At 37.8% G+C, this 15142-nt stretch overlaps 1 protein-coding gene across 1 annotated transcript in view; it reads left to right on the top strand.

Moving 5' to 3' along the window:
* Positions 1-11008, top strand: part of LOC103799518 (metastasis-associated protein MTA3-like) — a gene marked incomplete at both ends in the record, with an annotated part of 34058 nt that extends 23050 nt beyond the window's left edge. The window contains 2 exons of the mRNA XM_009071845.1: positions 5452-5538; positions 10862-11008. Of these exons, the coding sequence (XP_009070093.1) occupies positions 5452-5538; positions 10862-11008 (234 nt within the window). The remainder of the gene's footprint in view (positions 1-5451; positions 5539-10861) is intronic.
* Positions 11009-15142: the final 4134 nt, after the last annotated feature.

The following is a 15142-nucleotide window of genomic DNA, read 5'->3' as shown; positions in this document are numbered from 1 at the left end:
AATGCATCTGCAGGTACTTCTGTTGTCTCAGAGAAGTGTGGAAGCCTCTGAGAATGCTAACCTCAGATCCAAACTTCTTTTAGGTGAAACCAGATTTCAACAGAGCATTTTCTGTTGTAATTCCACCCACACCATCTCTCTCAGCCATTATATCCACTGGCAGAAAACAAGGTCCTATTCTGTGTTTTTTATTCCTTCAGTTAGTGCAGAGAGAATTAGATTTTTCTCATTAATGAACCCTATAGCATGACCCCTGCTCAGACCTCAGTGGGAGGTAGTGGAGATGATGCATTAACATACCAGTTCAATCTAGGGATGACCACCAGGAGGTTGAGAAGGCACAGCACCTCCTGCTAGGAGCACAACCCATCATGGAAAGCTCAAACTTTGTTCTGTCTGAGCATAATAGACTCACTGTAGTTGTTGACAATAAACTTGTCTGATGGATTTTCTGGGATAATTAGGTGAACTGCTTTGGTAAGAGGAAATTCTCATGCTCTCGTGCACTACGTCCTTTTTAGTTTTGAATATGATGTGTTTTTTAGAAGGTTAAGCAGAACTATCCTGTCTCTGGAAGGTCTCTTAATTAGAGGAAAGCTAAGTGAGCATTTTTCTTGACAGTCATTGATGAGATTGGATCTGTTTCCAACTTACAAGCAGGTTGACATATGTATGGCAGTGAGCCATGCATCTGTGAACATTATTACTTCAGCACACAGATATTTTTTTGAGGGATTATTTTTTTTCCATTGTTCAGATACAGCTTTATCAATATAACTATATGTATTAATTATAGTAATTTAAATCTGGGTACCTACATGCTGTCTGTGCAGACACAATTGTCAAAATGTTTTCACTGGATGGTAATCTGTATAATATATATATTATCTGGAAAATGGGTATGCTGTTCATGATGAAAATTTATCGTACCTTTAAATCTTCAGATTTATGAACTAGTTTGGTACACAGGACTTGCTTGTTGTGATCTAGTTTGATAAAGCAAAGACAAGTCAAAACTAAGTAGAATATACAAAATGTTACTGATCTGTCTTTGTACACCTAAGGCTTATATTTTACGGACATGAAACTACCCATTCATCTGAAGAGAGTAACATTTATGGGTATTGTTTCACACACTGTTTTTCATTATTGATTTTTATAGCAATGGAAGAGCTTTTGGCTGCATCCAGGATGAAAGTATTTTCTCTGCTGTTATCTTTGAATACAATTTCTGCCAAATTTTAGTAGCCAGCAAAATAATTGAAAGAGCACACTATTTTATTCCCCAAAGTTTATAACAATTCAGGGAATACATAGAGCATAGTACATTCATTAGATAGTCTGAATTTTGACAGAGATATGATGGAATGTCAAAGAGAAATAACTTGCCAATGTCTCTCTAAGTTTAAGAGACCTACAAGTCTGGTTTTAAAAAGGAAATCATAAAAAAAAAATGCTTTCAGATCTAAAAGCACAGCCTCAGTTGTTATCATCTTCATAGCATTCCTAATTCGTTCACCTCTGTAATACCCACAACAATCATCACTTTTCTAGGTTAAAAACTTGGTGTGTTTCAAACCTCATCAAGAATCTGTTTCACACTGTGGTTTGTATGTTGTTTCCTGGAGTTTTTCTAATTGTACTGTATCCTCTTTATGGTTACGGTGCTTCAAGTTATGTGCACTTCAAGATGCAGGTTTCCCATAATTTTAGAGACAGTCACGTTTTCTAGTTTCCTATCATCATAATTTCTACTGTTCTGATTTCAATTTCTTTCCAAGTGACCACTATTTAGTATTGTCTAGATTCCCTTTAGAAAGCTGTTGTCACTGAGTCCATAAATTCTTTCCTGCTTGGTGCTGATGTAGAACCCATCATTATATCTGTATGTTTCAGTCATTTTACCCCTTAAGAACTAATTTACCTCGATGCTCTTCATATTCTTTGTAATCAGTTTTAGCTTCGATTATGCTCAGAAATATGTTACCAGGAAACTTTAACTCTCTAATCACCTCTCTTCCTGATCTTGAACAGCACAGATCCTTTGGCAATTACATAGACAATTAATTTTAATAAGGTTCTAATCCCTGGAAAAAACTTTTTACCCTCTAACAGCTGGACAGCAGAGGACTTTGGTGACAGTTTGTTAAAAGCTTGTTGAAATGCCAAGTTGGATGCCAGATCAGCTGCATGTGTACATGTCATGATCCCTTCAGTGGATCCTGGCAGGCCTATGACACTGGCAGTTACTGGCTTACAGGACATGTAAGTAGGAAGGGACCCTTGGAGGTCTCTAATCCCAGCCCTTGCTTGAAGTTCATGTGCCTCTGAGTCTTGGATGGAGACTGCACAACTTCCCTGGGCATCTGATCCAGTGTTTGATAAACCTCAGGGTAAATAATCTTTTCCTTAAATCCAGCAATTTTCTGTCTCCCAGCTTGTGGCTGCTGCCACAGGGAGTGATGGTAAATGTTGTCTTGTCCCTGCATACCTCTGAGAAGGGGCTGGCTCAGTTTCTCTAGGCTCTACTGCTAGGAGGTTGCAGGGAGCAATCAGGTCTTCCCTTTGTCCTTCTTATCTCAAGGCTGAGCAGACCCAGTGCCCCTGGACTCTGTGCATTTCTTGTACTCAAGTGCCCAGACAGCTGGGTGAGTCTCCTGTAGCTGGACATGCTGCAGTGTGTCCATATCTTTGTCGTACTGGGAATCCCAGAACTCAACATGGGATCTGGCCATTGCTTCACATGGACCTCCCTGGGACATGCCCTACTGAGTGCACTTGTGCTCATAAACCCAGTATGCTGTTGTCCTTCTTGCTGCAAGGACACACTGCTGAATAATGTGAACACATTAAACATGTTTTCCCTTTGCAAGATCTTTGTTGGCTCCCTTGATGTTCCCATATTTAACTGTTTGCTTGTATTAATAGAGCAGCCCTTTTGCCACTCTGCAGACCTGCTTACTGAAGAATGTTATCACATTTGCCCTGTTTTTGTTCCCTTGAACCAAGACTGTTTAAGTATTCATTAAACACCAGCAGCGTATGTGCTCAGCAGTTTGCTTGGATGAATTCCACCTGGTCCTGATAACTTGTTTTTATTCATTAACCAGTTTGTTTTGAAATATTTCCCAGGGACACTTTGATGTGACACAGTTCTCATACCTTCCTTGTAATATTATTTTGGAAGTGAGCTGCTTTAAGTGCTTCTGTGCCTTTGTCTTTTTTGTGTTCTACTTGTATTTTTCTCACACCTTCATCATCTATTGCTACAGGCACTAGCACACGTTCTGTTTTGCTGTGTTTGGAAAATATGCTATAAAATATAAATACTCCTTTTTTAATAAATGTATTTTTTTCTCATAGCTTCCACTATTTCACTAATCTTACAGAGATTTTTATGGTCCATGTAGAAGCTCATATTTGATTTTAGGACTTGTTTTTAATTTTGTTCTTTTTGACAACTTCCTACGTGAATTTTTTTTCTGTTTTTTACACTTGAGAGTGATGCGTAATCTAAATTCTGTGGTTTTCTGTGTTATGCATAAAGATCATAAACTTTATTATACTTTTTATGGAAGTAACATAATGTGGATCAAAGTTTGCTGCTGTTAAATGAACGTAACTGTTTTAATAGATAGGTGTGCTTTGGAATAATCACCTTTGGTGAACATGCTTTACCTCAAGCATGGAAATTGTGCTCTCATTGCAATCTGTATTTCCAGTCAGCATATTAATACCTCTCCATGATTCAATGTCTTTGTTTACAGTGAAGACACATAGATGGAAAATTTTGCTCATTCTTAGGTTATGCTTTGCTGTTCTCAAAGTAACTATAAAATACTGTAAGGCCTGTGATTATTTTACTGAGGGAGTCAGTGGAGACTCTGTCACTTAAAATATTTCCGATATTGTGGAATATTAAATATATGTCAGGCACCAGGTTTGTGCATTTTTTTTTTTTCACTTGAGATTAGTATGTTTTGTTATTAAGGGAAAATAAAAAAGTACTTTGTGTACTCAGCATTAGAGCTCTGGAACCTTTGGATTGCCCAAATGCCAGTTGGCATTTCCAGAATTTCATGTAGTTTCCTTAATATATTGAAGTAAGTTGTGCATTGTCTGCTGCACTGAAAAGATCTGTGAACTTTCTGAAATACTTATTCCAGTCATTGCTGTGCTTTCATGACTTTCATGATTTTTGCACAGACCTAGATAGAATATATAAAGAGATTGCAAGTTGTTTTATCCAGTATCTTATCCTCTTCCTGTGACTATGTACTCTGTCTCATGTGCTGTAATGAAGCAAACAGGAACAGTTTGGAAAAACACAAGGTGGAGTTGCAATTATGATCTATTTATAATGTGTACCACCTGTAGAACTTGTTAGAAAATGCAGATGTGCATGAATGAAACCTATACAAAGAAAGGCATACATGTAGGTAGGTATTTGTGGGAAGTAGTTCCATGCAAGAGAATTCTCAATCTACACCGTCAATATATGAGTGCAATTTTGTGCAGAACAGAATATCTGTGTTCTAGAGATAGCAGAAGCTCTATATGGGGACTTCTTATGTACTCTTGGAAGACAATCCAAGTGTAATTCCAGTAGTCTTGAAACTATTTATTGAAACCTAGTGCTTTGTGAATTTTTGCCTTAAGTTGGCCTTAAGTCTAAGCATGAGCCTCTTCATAGTAACACTTTGTGTTTGGGACATGTAGATTAATTCTCTGCTTGTGTATTCACAGTGCCTTTAAAGGTGTGAGTTCATAGTAGTGGCAAGAAAAGGAGTTGGTTTTGTTGTTTCGTGGGTTTCTTTTGGGGGCAAGAAAAGGAGTTGGTTTTGTTGTTTTGTGGGTTTGTTTTGGGTTTTTTTCCCAAGCTTCATCTTGCCATGATAGCCCCTGTGTTTGACTTTACTTACTAAGCATTATATGAATCACCATTCTGCAAATAAGACATGACAAAAATCAGTAGTCTTAGCTTTCAATCCTTACCTCTGTATTACCCCATTTAGAGCCAGACGAGCTTGTAGAAAGCAATAAAGAATTCAATGTAAATTAGTTTTAATAGCCAGAGCTACGTTTCTTTTAGTACTCATGCTTTCATCTATTTCATTTGCCTAGCTGACTGTCTCCAAAAAGATTTTGTAAGCAAAAAACCACAGTGAAACTGGTGTTAAAACTCGCATTAACTTTAAAAAATTATAATCACAGCATCACTTGCATGAATGAGAACATGTCCTGCCTTTAATATCCATCATTGTAAGTGTTGATGAACAAAAAGGAGAATGTAGGGTAAAAGAAAAAAAAGAAGTCTGCATCAAAGAATGTAGGGTAAAAGAAAAAAAGAAGTCTGTGTCAAAAATGCAACTCAGAAACTGGTTCGTGTGTCCTAATTCTATTTGTCATGGTAAAATATTTAAACTGAGTTTTATTTTTTAAAATTCTCAGATGCAGATCGACATTGTGAACTTGCTGGAAATCCTCTGAAGATAAAAAGCACCAGAAAACCCCTGTCATGTATCATTGGGTATTTAGGTGGGTATCTGCCTCCAGGAAATAATGAACCAAATGAACATTCAGTGTGTACTGATGATTTATAATCTTCTATGCGTAGAAAAGAGATCTATGCTTTTAGTAACAAGAAAACTCTGAAGTTAGTAAATTAATAATAATGGTGGTCTACTATCTGTTGCCAAACTGCATGATTGAACTTGCAGGATGTAGGCAGAACTCCTTGTGGTACCAGTTTAAAGTAGGGATAATCAGTATGCTCAGTGCTGCTCTCTGTGCCCCTTGAATCCATTTGCAATACTACTATATACTTAAAAGAAGGAGACCTCAGCCACACTAAGACACTGATCCTGTAATCTGATCAACTAAAGGTGCAATGAAATCTGTACTGAGATCACAGCCAAGAGGACAATGAACTCATAAGGTAATGGGGAGGGAAGAAATTCTAGTAATAGCTATTCCTTGCTAAAAGAAAAAAAGAGAGAGAAACTTGTCCTCTTTGCAAGGAACTAATGACTATTGAATATTTACACAGTTGTATGAGTTGCAATAACCCAGAGGCTGTTAATCCTCAAATGAATATAGAAATCAATGCATTGATTAGAGAGGCAGCAAATAATTATGCAGTGTATTAATCCCATTCTACAGAATTGAAGCTGACTGTAGAGCTCAGTCTGCATGTTTCCCTCAAAATTTCAATCAACAGGAGGTTTTTTTTACTTTACTAGAGCAAAGTAAACAGTAACACGCTCTTGCCTTCATGAAACAGGAATCACCTATTAATGTAGTTACAACTGTTCTTCCAGAACATCAATTTTAACAAAATCCTGACTTCAGAAAACTGGATAATGAAGAATTAACTGTAGAGCTCAGTCTGCATGTTTCCCTCAAAATTTCAATCAACAGGAGGTTTTTTTTACTTTACTAGAGCAAAGTAAACAGTAACACGCTCTTGCCTTCATGAAACAGGAATCACCTATTAATGTAGTTACAACTGTTCTTCCAGAACATCAATTTTAACAAAATCCTGACTTCAGAAAACTGGATAATGAAGAATTAATGCCACCTCAATTTTGTCCTGCTGCCCTGGAGTTTAAGGAAAAAAGGCAGTGATAATTTCCTACATGTATCCTAGCTGTGTGCATTCACTTCTGTTGTCATCAGAGTGGATGAGGAGAGGACTTTTTGGCTGACTGGTGGAGCTGTGGTTGTAAGGGAGGGCAGTTGCACAGGAGATGGCTGACCTGTCTGTGCATAAACTGAGACTGCATGGTTTTAGTATCATGTTATTTAGTTGTTCATGGGTTCTGATACTGCTCTAAGCATAAGTCTGTACATTTGATGGGAGTAAATGGATGAATAGTGTCAGACAGCATTATGTATACTTAGGTGAAGGTCTGGTAAGTTAACAGTACTAAAATATAGTAGGTATCTGTACAGTCTGCTTAGCTTTTGACTAAATGGGAAGTGAAGGTATCTCACTACAGCTGAATGCAAATAATGTGTTACAGGGATATTAAGTGTACCCAGAGCAGTTGAATACATGCATCTGAATTAGTCCTATAGGGATAGCTAGAAAATGGCTTTTCATTTGGCATTTAGCATGGTGGGTCATTTTATTTTCTTAGTTTACTTTGAGATCTTTTTTTGTTCATTTGGAATTTTTGCATGTTCCAGCAAATAAGTAATGCTTGCCTTATTTTTCTCATAAAAATTAGCATTAAATATCATGTCATAGGTTATCCAGGAGGCATTTGTTTTGTTTCTAAAATTCTTCCTGTGCCATTCCCACAAATATTTATTGACATACCAGACACTACTGGTTTTGAGATTTCTGGTAAGGCATAGAGAATTTCAGTGCCCTACACATCCTGGGTCATCACTTCCCTTTATCCCTGTTTTGCTTCTTGGCTGCCTGTTCCACAGGTGGGGTAGGTTAAGCACTAAAATAGGCCCTGTCGTCTCAGGAGCTGGGGCTAATCCTCTAATCTCTTCAGTCATCACTGTGCTTACTAAAACAAAGCCCCTAAGGTGAACCCCTTGCTAATTAAATGTCCTATACTATCTCCTAGTAATGAGGAAACCTGCCTAACATTTCCAGCTGGAATGCATGTTTAGGAGATGAGATGAGAGAGAGAGAGGTGCAGCTGCTTAAGTACCTCTGAAATCCAGAACGTTTGTTTAAGTGACTTCAACTTCTTTATTTGCTTTGGGTTTTTTATTTTTTTTACCCTAGTGACATTAATGGAAATGGGAGAATTTTTAAGAGTTGTTGCTATTCATTTGTTTAAAGCTGCAATCTGGTTTTATAAAAAGGGTTCATAATATGTTGTTGAAGCATTGATTCTTACTCTTGTTTTATTTTTATTTCAGAATGTGGCCAACTGGTTGGGTTTTTTATGTGGATTTAGGGATAATTTGGGTTAGTTGGATGGTTATACTCAGTTCTCTGAGTTAGTAGGAGACGCAGGTGGCTACAAGATTTTGAGTGAATTGCTAGGCAATAGAACAAGGATAAGAGCAGCAGTAATTAAAAGATCAATAATTATTATTTTTCCACAATACAATAATATGCTGGGATAATATTAGTCAGGCAAAATCCCTAAAATACCCTATTACCCCTCTCAGGCATGATGAACCAGCTAACTAGTGCTGATCTAAAGCATGAAAATATTTGAATGACATTTATATGTACAGGAGAAGTGAGTTTAAAGTGTAAAGACCTCACAGGAAGGAATCAGTCCATTGGGAAGTAGTCCTGGCTGTCTAATTAAGTTCTTTTCTAGAACTTAAATGTAGAGCTTGGTCTTGTTACCTTGTTCTACTGCAGAAAGAGAAAAGACAGCCTTTCTGGTAAATTTATGGAGGATTAGTGACTTCTGAAATGAAGAAAAACGGAAAGGAGGAAATTATTCCTTCCTCTTCTATTTGCTCACCCTGAAAATATAAAATTGCATCTCCTATATGCTGTAGATGGAAGGAGTTTGAGTTGTCATATGCTGATGCAGCTGCTGGAATTATTGTGGTTGCTGCTGGAGTTCTGTGGCAAACAAAATAACATTTTAATAGTGTTAGCCCTGAAAATTTACCATTTCCCTCAGAAAACTGGAAAAGACTGCCAAACAAATATTTTAGAAACAAAATTCCAACCATCTTCAGCAAACAGCACAGTGCTTCTATTTCAGTTTACTGATTGCTAAGGCAAAACTTTAATGTTCATAACATTAAGCATGCCTCTGTTCCTATTTTAGTATAAAAGCAAAATACAAGATGCTTGTTCCTCACAACAATCACAAATGGGATGTGCCATGAAATCTGCTGTGTGCTTGGTGTTCCTATACTTTTATGTCAAAAGGAGATGAGTGCTGCAATGAGTGGCAGTAAAAAGTTCTCATCTAATTAAGTGGTGGGAAATTCAGTGACATCAAACTAGCCTTTAGGTGCACACCAAATCTACAGGACTGCCCTGAAGCAATTACCTGTACCCTCTCTCTGCTATTCTAACACTTTGCCCGTGCATTACGCTGCTCTACTGTTTCTTATCTGGCCCTCTGGAAGACTGTTGTATGCAGGTGTTTATGCTTAGAGAGTGTGATTGCAAGCTCAGACCAAACCAATGGTGAACAATTTAAGCAAACTCTTTTCCACTGTGAAAATTGTTGGCATTTTCTCCTCCTGGCATTCTGTTCCCAGTACAGCCTGGCCAAATCACTGTGACCATCCTATTCCTTTCTACCTCTTTGGATACTGGTGGAACTGTTTGGCCTTCCCACCTTCATGTATCTGTGTTTTAAAGGTTATTATGACTTTTTGTAGTGCACCCTCAGCCTCCTCTGCAGTCATGACCTCTGGGGTGGGTGGGCTGGGTACCTGCTGGCTACCTGGGCAGCTGCCTGCAAAGGTTTGTCATGACAGCAAGAGTGAGAGGCAGGGTAAGTGCTTGGATGTTGGACTTCCTTGACATTTCTGAAGGAGGAAAATCATGCTATCACAGTGGACTTTGACTTTATGCAATGGTTTCTCTTTCTCTGGAATGATAGCCATGAATGGCAGAGGCTGAGGAGCCTCCTCCTTGGATACCTGACCTCACTGGAGGTTTTGCATATTCACAGCTGTGCTTGATTTTATCAACAGAGAAGCAGAAAGAAGCACTCTTCAGTAGGTCTAAGCCTGGGCTGCAAATGAGAAATTGCTTCATTTTTGTCTTCTGATCTTACTCCCCTTGGGCAGCTGACTCTCCTAAGCTGTCTCCCAGCCCGTCTGCCCTCACCTTCTCAGCCCAAAGGTCTCTTCTGCTGCGTGGGGACATCAGGTGGCTGCTATAATCTGATTGCAAGCACCTCCTAGCCTGTGCAGCGCTGCCAGCTGGTGCCCTGTGGCTGTGTCAGAGGGACAGGACCTGCCCTCAGGCATCTGACTTCCCACACAAATTTGAGTCTGCCCAAGGTCATACACACTGATGGCATTTTGAACCCAAATGTGTGATGGGAATAAGTTAATTGGTTCAGTAAATTCCTGGTGAAGAACAAGCAGACCCTGAAGAGACTTTCTTTTGCCACTTTTATCTGGCAGATAACAGAAATTTCCATGCAGCTGTATCAACTCTTGGCAAACACAGCAGCTACCACCATGAAGTATGCTGTCCAGATGCACTTAGCTGCCTTTTACCCTCTTTATTCTTCCTTCTCCAAAATAATCCTGCCCTGTGAACCATATTAGATACTCTGGGGTCTTTGAAGCTCCCCCATAATGACTCTATATGAGAGTACAGCAGTGCCCAGTCCAATTTTAAGGATTTTTGTGTTCTCACTGCAGTTTTGGGGTAGTTTTGGCTGAGAGCCCCGGAGTGGCTGACCCTCTGACTCCTGCACCTAGTGATTTGTGTGTGGGAAGATCCCTTAAAGCTTCTTACTCTGACAGAAAATACTGGATAGCTTGAGGTATTGAGCTGTTTTCACTATACTAAAATGCTTTTATTTGCTTGCTAAAAAATCTGTAGGTGTGGGGCTTCAATACAAACATCAAAAGGGTAGGAAAATATAAATACAGGCCTGTTTCAGATTGGTTAGTATTATTCTCTCTTCAACCTCTCAAATCCTTACACATGCACACCATAATATTGAACTTGTACAAGCTAAAGAGAAATAGATTTTTCTTACTTGGAGGATCTGCAGGTATGAAGATTTGTGTTTGAAGTGTTATTCCAAGCCCTGTAAACACACAAATTCAAAAGAAACTTTCTTTCCTTTCACTGGAAATTGAATGTAGATTTAATATGTAGAATGGACTGTTTTTGTTTATTTTAAAATCAGTATATATAATTTTTTCTTTCTCTCTTTTGTCTCAGAGATACATCCTGCGGTGAAACCCAATGTAATCAGGTCAACACCAAGCCTTCAAAGTCCAAGTGCAAAACGACTGCTTGCACCCTCCAATCACTCTTCACTAAGTATTTTGGGAAAAAGAAACTACAGCCATCATAACGGTCTCGATGGTATGTGAAGGAATGAAAGAGATATTCTTTAAGTCTCTGAATAGCAAATCATTCTGTGAACCTGAGAGGATGTTTAATAAGAGGGTGCAGACTTAGAAAAATGTGAGATATGGATAGCATGTTCATAGCATTGGTGCTTATTCACTGAACAAGGTGATATTAATGCTATATCTTACCAAAACTGCATTTACCGTTTTGCTTACTAATCTTTATTTAAAGAAAAGAAAAAGAAAATAATAAAACAAATTTGGTGAAGGCAGATAATGCAGCATATTTTATTTTGGCTTTTTGCATTGCATTTTTATTTGAAGAAATATATTGCAGGGATATGCAAGACCTTTTTAATTACTTTGTGCAGAATTACTTGATATGTACCAGACCTGCTAGTTTGCCACCAATCCCTTTGCTAATATAGGAATTCTAAGTATGGCTTAGCCTTGATTCTCAGCAGTGTGGTTGGTAATAGAGAAGTAGTCCTGGCAGTAAGGACTGGGGTAAGGAAGATGCTCCTTAGTAAGTGACTGTCCTTGTATTTATACCACTTGCAGAGAAGGCTGCAAAAAGGGTGTCACAGAGGTACAGGAGAGGCTTTTCCTGTAAAAAGCTCAACCAACCAAAAAAAAAAAAAAAATAAAAAATAAAAAGCCAAAAAAATGGGAAAATTGTAGGTAAGGCTAGCTTTTCTCAAATAATTAATTTTCATCCTGAAAGGTGACTGTGTATTGTTGATGTATTTTTTTAAATATTTTTATTACCAAACAGATAGATTTTTCAACTATTAACTGTAAACAGTTTTACCTCATGTATGAAGAAGAGTAGAATCCAGCCGAATATAAATTGTTATACTAATAAAAAAACCCAAACATGCATTCCTGAAATCTTTGTGAGGTCTAACTTCTGGAAGCCATTTGCTTATTTGTCTCTAACTGAATAAGGTGATTGGGGTTAGAAATCTGTAAGACCTTAGGCTCTGAAATAGGCTGATCTGCACACAAGGTGTCTATCTCTTTTCATGCTTCACAGAATAGGTCAAGATAGAAATGAGATAGAAATGCCTTTTAGACAAGCTAATAGAGATAGTATTCCAGATAAATAAAAACTTGATGAATTATCCACCCTATTCCCCATAATGATTGTGTTTTTCTGTCATTGCCAACACTGGTATATTGCAGTGAAAATATCTACTGTATATTTAATAATACCTAGATAGAAATAATTACATACTTTGATAAAAAGTGGTTATTTAGTGTACACAGAAGAGAGAATTGTCTGCACCTCTGCTCAGCATGCAGCTATTGCACCATAGGCAAACAATATGCATGGGAACACAAACTATTTGGTGGACCAAGGTGACAACCCTGTGACTTGCAGTTGGAAGAAAATATGGTAACATTAGTAGGCATAGCCATAAATGCTGAAGTTCCACTGCAATCTTGGAGTGAGAAGGTCTGCATGAATGGTCTAGTAGTTGCTGCATAAGAATGTGAACAAAGGCTTCTCTCACCCACCAGTGTTGGCTGTTAGACTGGACTCTCCGTATGAACTCTGAGTGATGAATGATTTTCCCCTAGACATAAAAATGATCATAGAATCATTTAGGTTGGAAAAGACCTCGAAGATCAAGTCCAACCATTAGCCCTTCACTGCCAAGTCCACCACTAAACCATGTCCCCCAGTGTGACATAATTGAAATACCTCCAGGGATGGTGACTCAATCACTTCCCTGGGCATCCTGTTCCAGTGCTTGACAACCCTTTCACTGAAGAAATTTTCCCCAATATCCAACCTAAACCTTTTCTGGCATAACTTGAAGCCATTTCCTCTTGTCCTCTCACTTGTTACCTGGGAGAAGAGACTGACTTCCATCCTGACATGCACATTTTACTGCAGAGAAGGCTGCAGCAGTGTGTTTGAGGTGAACATTATTCTGATTAAATCCCTCCTTACGTCCCTGTAAGGAGACATGCTCGGAAGTCTAAAATTTTAATTCTACTTACTGTAGATGTTCTCTTCAAAGTAAAGTGTATAAAAGCAGTCATTAGCCACCCTGATTAGTTTATATCGGAAAGTCAGCTAACTGTTCAAAATAGCATCTAATTTGGAAAATTAGTATAGAGAACTGTTAGGTCATTGCTTTAGGAGATAACTATTTCTGCTTACCTATTTTCCATGAAAGCAGAACTTACCAGAAAGCATATATCCTAAATAACTGAAATCTATATTTTGTTAGCACAAAACCGACTATTTTATGTCCAGTGCTGTGCTTGACAACCCTTTCACTGAAGAAATTTTCCCCAATATCCAACCTAAACCTTTTCTGGCATAACTTGAAGCCATTTCCTCTTGTCCTCTCACTTGTTACCTGGGAGAAGAGACTGACTTCCATCCTGACATGCACATTTTACTGCAGAGAAGGCTGCAGCAGTGTGTTTGAGGTGAACATTATTCTGATTAAATCCCTCCTTACGTCCCTGTAAGGAGACATGCTCGGAAGTCTAAAATTTTAATTCTACTTACTGTAGATGTTCTCTTCAAAGTAAAGTGTATAAAAGCAGTCATTAGCCACCCTGATTAGTTTATATCGGAAAGTCAGCTAACTGTTCAAAATAGCATCTAATTTGGAAAATTAGTATAGAGAACTGTTAGGTCATTGCTTTAGGAGATAACTATTTCTGCTTACCTATTTTCCATGAAAGCAGAACTTACCAGAAAGCATATATCCTAAATAACTGAAATCTATATTTTGTTAGCACAAAACCGACTATTTTATGATTTTAAAATGGCTATTTTGGTTCTTATCCTTGCCCCTCTCTTTAATTAAAAGCCAGCAAGGTGTAAATGCAATGAAAAAGGCACAAACCAGTAGTAATGATACTCAACATCGCAGGTCTTTTATTCCTTTTGACTTAAAAATTATTACCTTTGATATTTACCATTTGCCTCCTCCTCTGGTCATTGTAAATAGAAAATATATTTTTTTGGTTGTAATTTATCCAGCTTCTCTTCAGCACACAGCAAACACTCAGTGACCAGATCAACTTGGGAAATGGTGGTTTCTATGTAATTTCCCTGACTACAGTGTACTTACTGTTTGTGCAGTGAAAGGTTCTGCCAACCCCCTGAGTTTTTGTGCTACTAGAAATAAACTAAAAGGTTCTTTTGGTTCCAAAATACTATTGATTGCTGCAGGGTTTATTGCACTGTATCAATTTACAGTATCCAAAAAACCTGCTATGGCGATGATGACAGATTCTGTCTTTCAATGTGAATTAGTGAAATGAGCAAGCAAAAAACAGCACAGGGGCTCATATCAAGTCTTATTTCTTACTATTTTCATAAACTTGATGTTATTGGCACAGAAATATCTGCATGTTCAAGTTTACTATTTTCCCATCAGTATTAGAAATCTGTTGTAAAGAAGTTGTATAAATATGTTTACATAACATACACATTAATTTACAGCATTCAAGTAAATGTTGCTTAAGCTTGTGCAAATATATATTTAGATTAGCATAATTTCAGTCAGTCTTACTGCCTAGGTGAGCTGGGTGCCATATCTTGACAGAATTTGTTATTAAGCAAATTAATAATTATTGGCTTAGAATATAGCAGTACAATATGAAAATGGCACTACTTTATGCTTCTGTGGGGGAAGATTATGAGAAACATCATTAATATTTAGTTAAATGCTTTTAAGACTAGTAAACAAGAACACAATTAGCATTTCTTATAGGAGCATTATGTTGTCTTATTTGATTTGAGTTTTGCTTTTAGCCAATGCAGCACAAGATTGATTTTTCCATGAATGTGCCTTCAGAAAGAGTCTGGTGCAACTGATAGGGGTGAAGGAGTCAAGCATTTCTGGCTAGCATTCCTTCATCTTTATCAAGAATGATGACAGAGCTCATTTATCTCTTCATAAATGGGAGTGATGTGCCCTGGTATCTTGTTGCTGTCAGTCACTGGTGCCTGAAAGATGTACTTGTAGCTTGTGCAAGGTGTAGACATAAGTGAAATTGCACTGCTTAAGCACTTAAGCTAGCTAGAGGATCTTGTAGGTTTTTGTGTCCTTTATTGTGGGAGGAAGACTTTTGTTGGATGGTCTTAGAGAAGTGGTTTTCCTTTATTTCTAAA

This window comes from Acanthisitta chloris, unplaced genomic scaffold (assembly GCF_000695815.1).
Source record: "Acanthisitta chloris isolate BGI_N310 unplaced genomic scaffold, ASM69581v1 scaffold19623, whole genome shotgun sequence".
In the NCBI taxonomy this organism is placed as follows: Eukaryota; Metazoa; Chordata; class Aves; order Passeriformes; family Acanthisittidae; genus Acanthisitta; species Acanthisitta chloris.
This window is presented reverse-complemented; position numbering and strand designations above follow the sequence as displayed.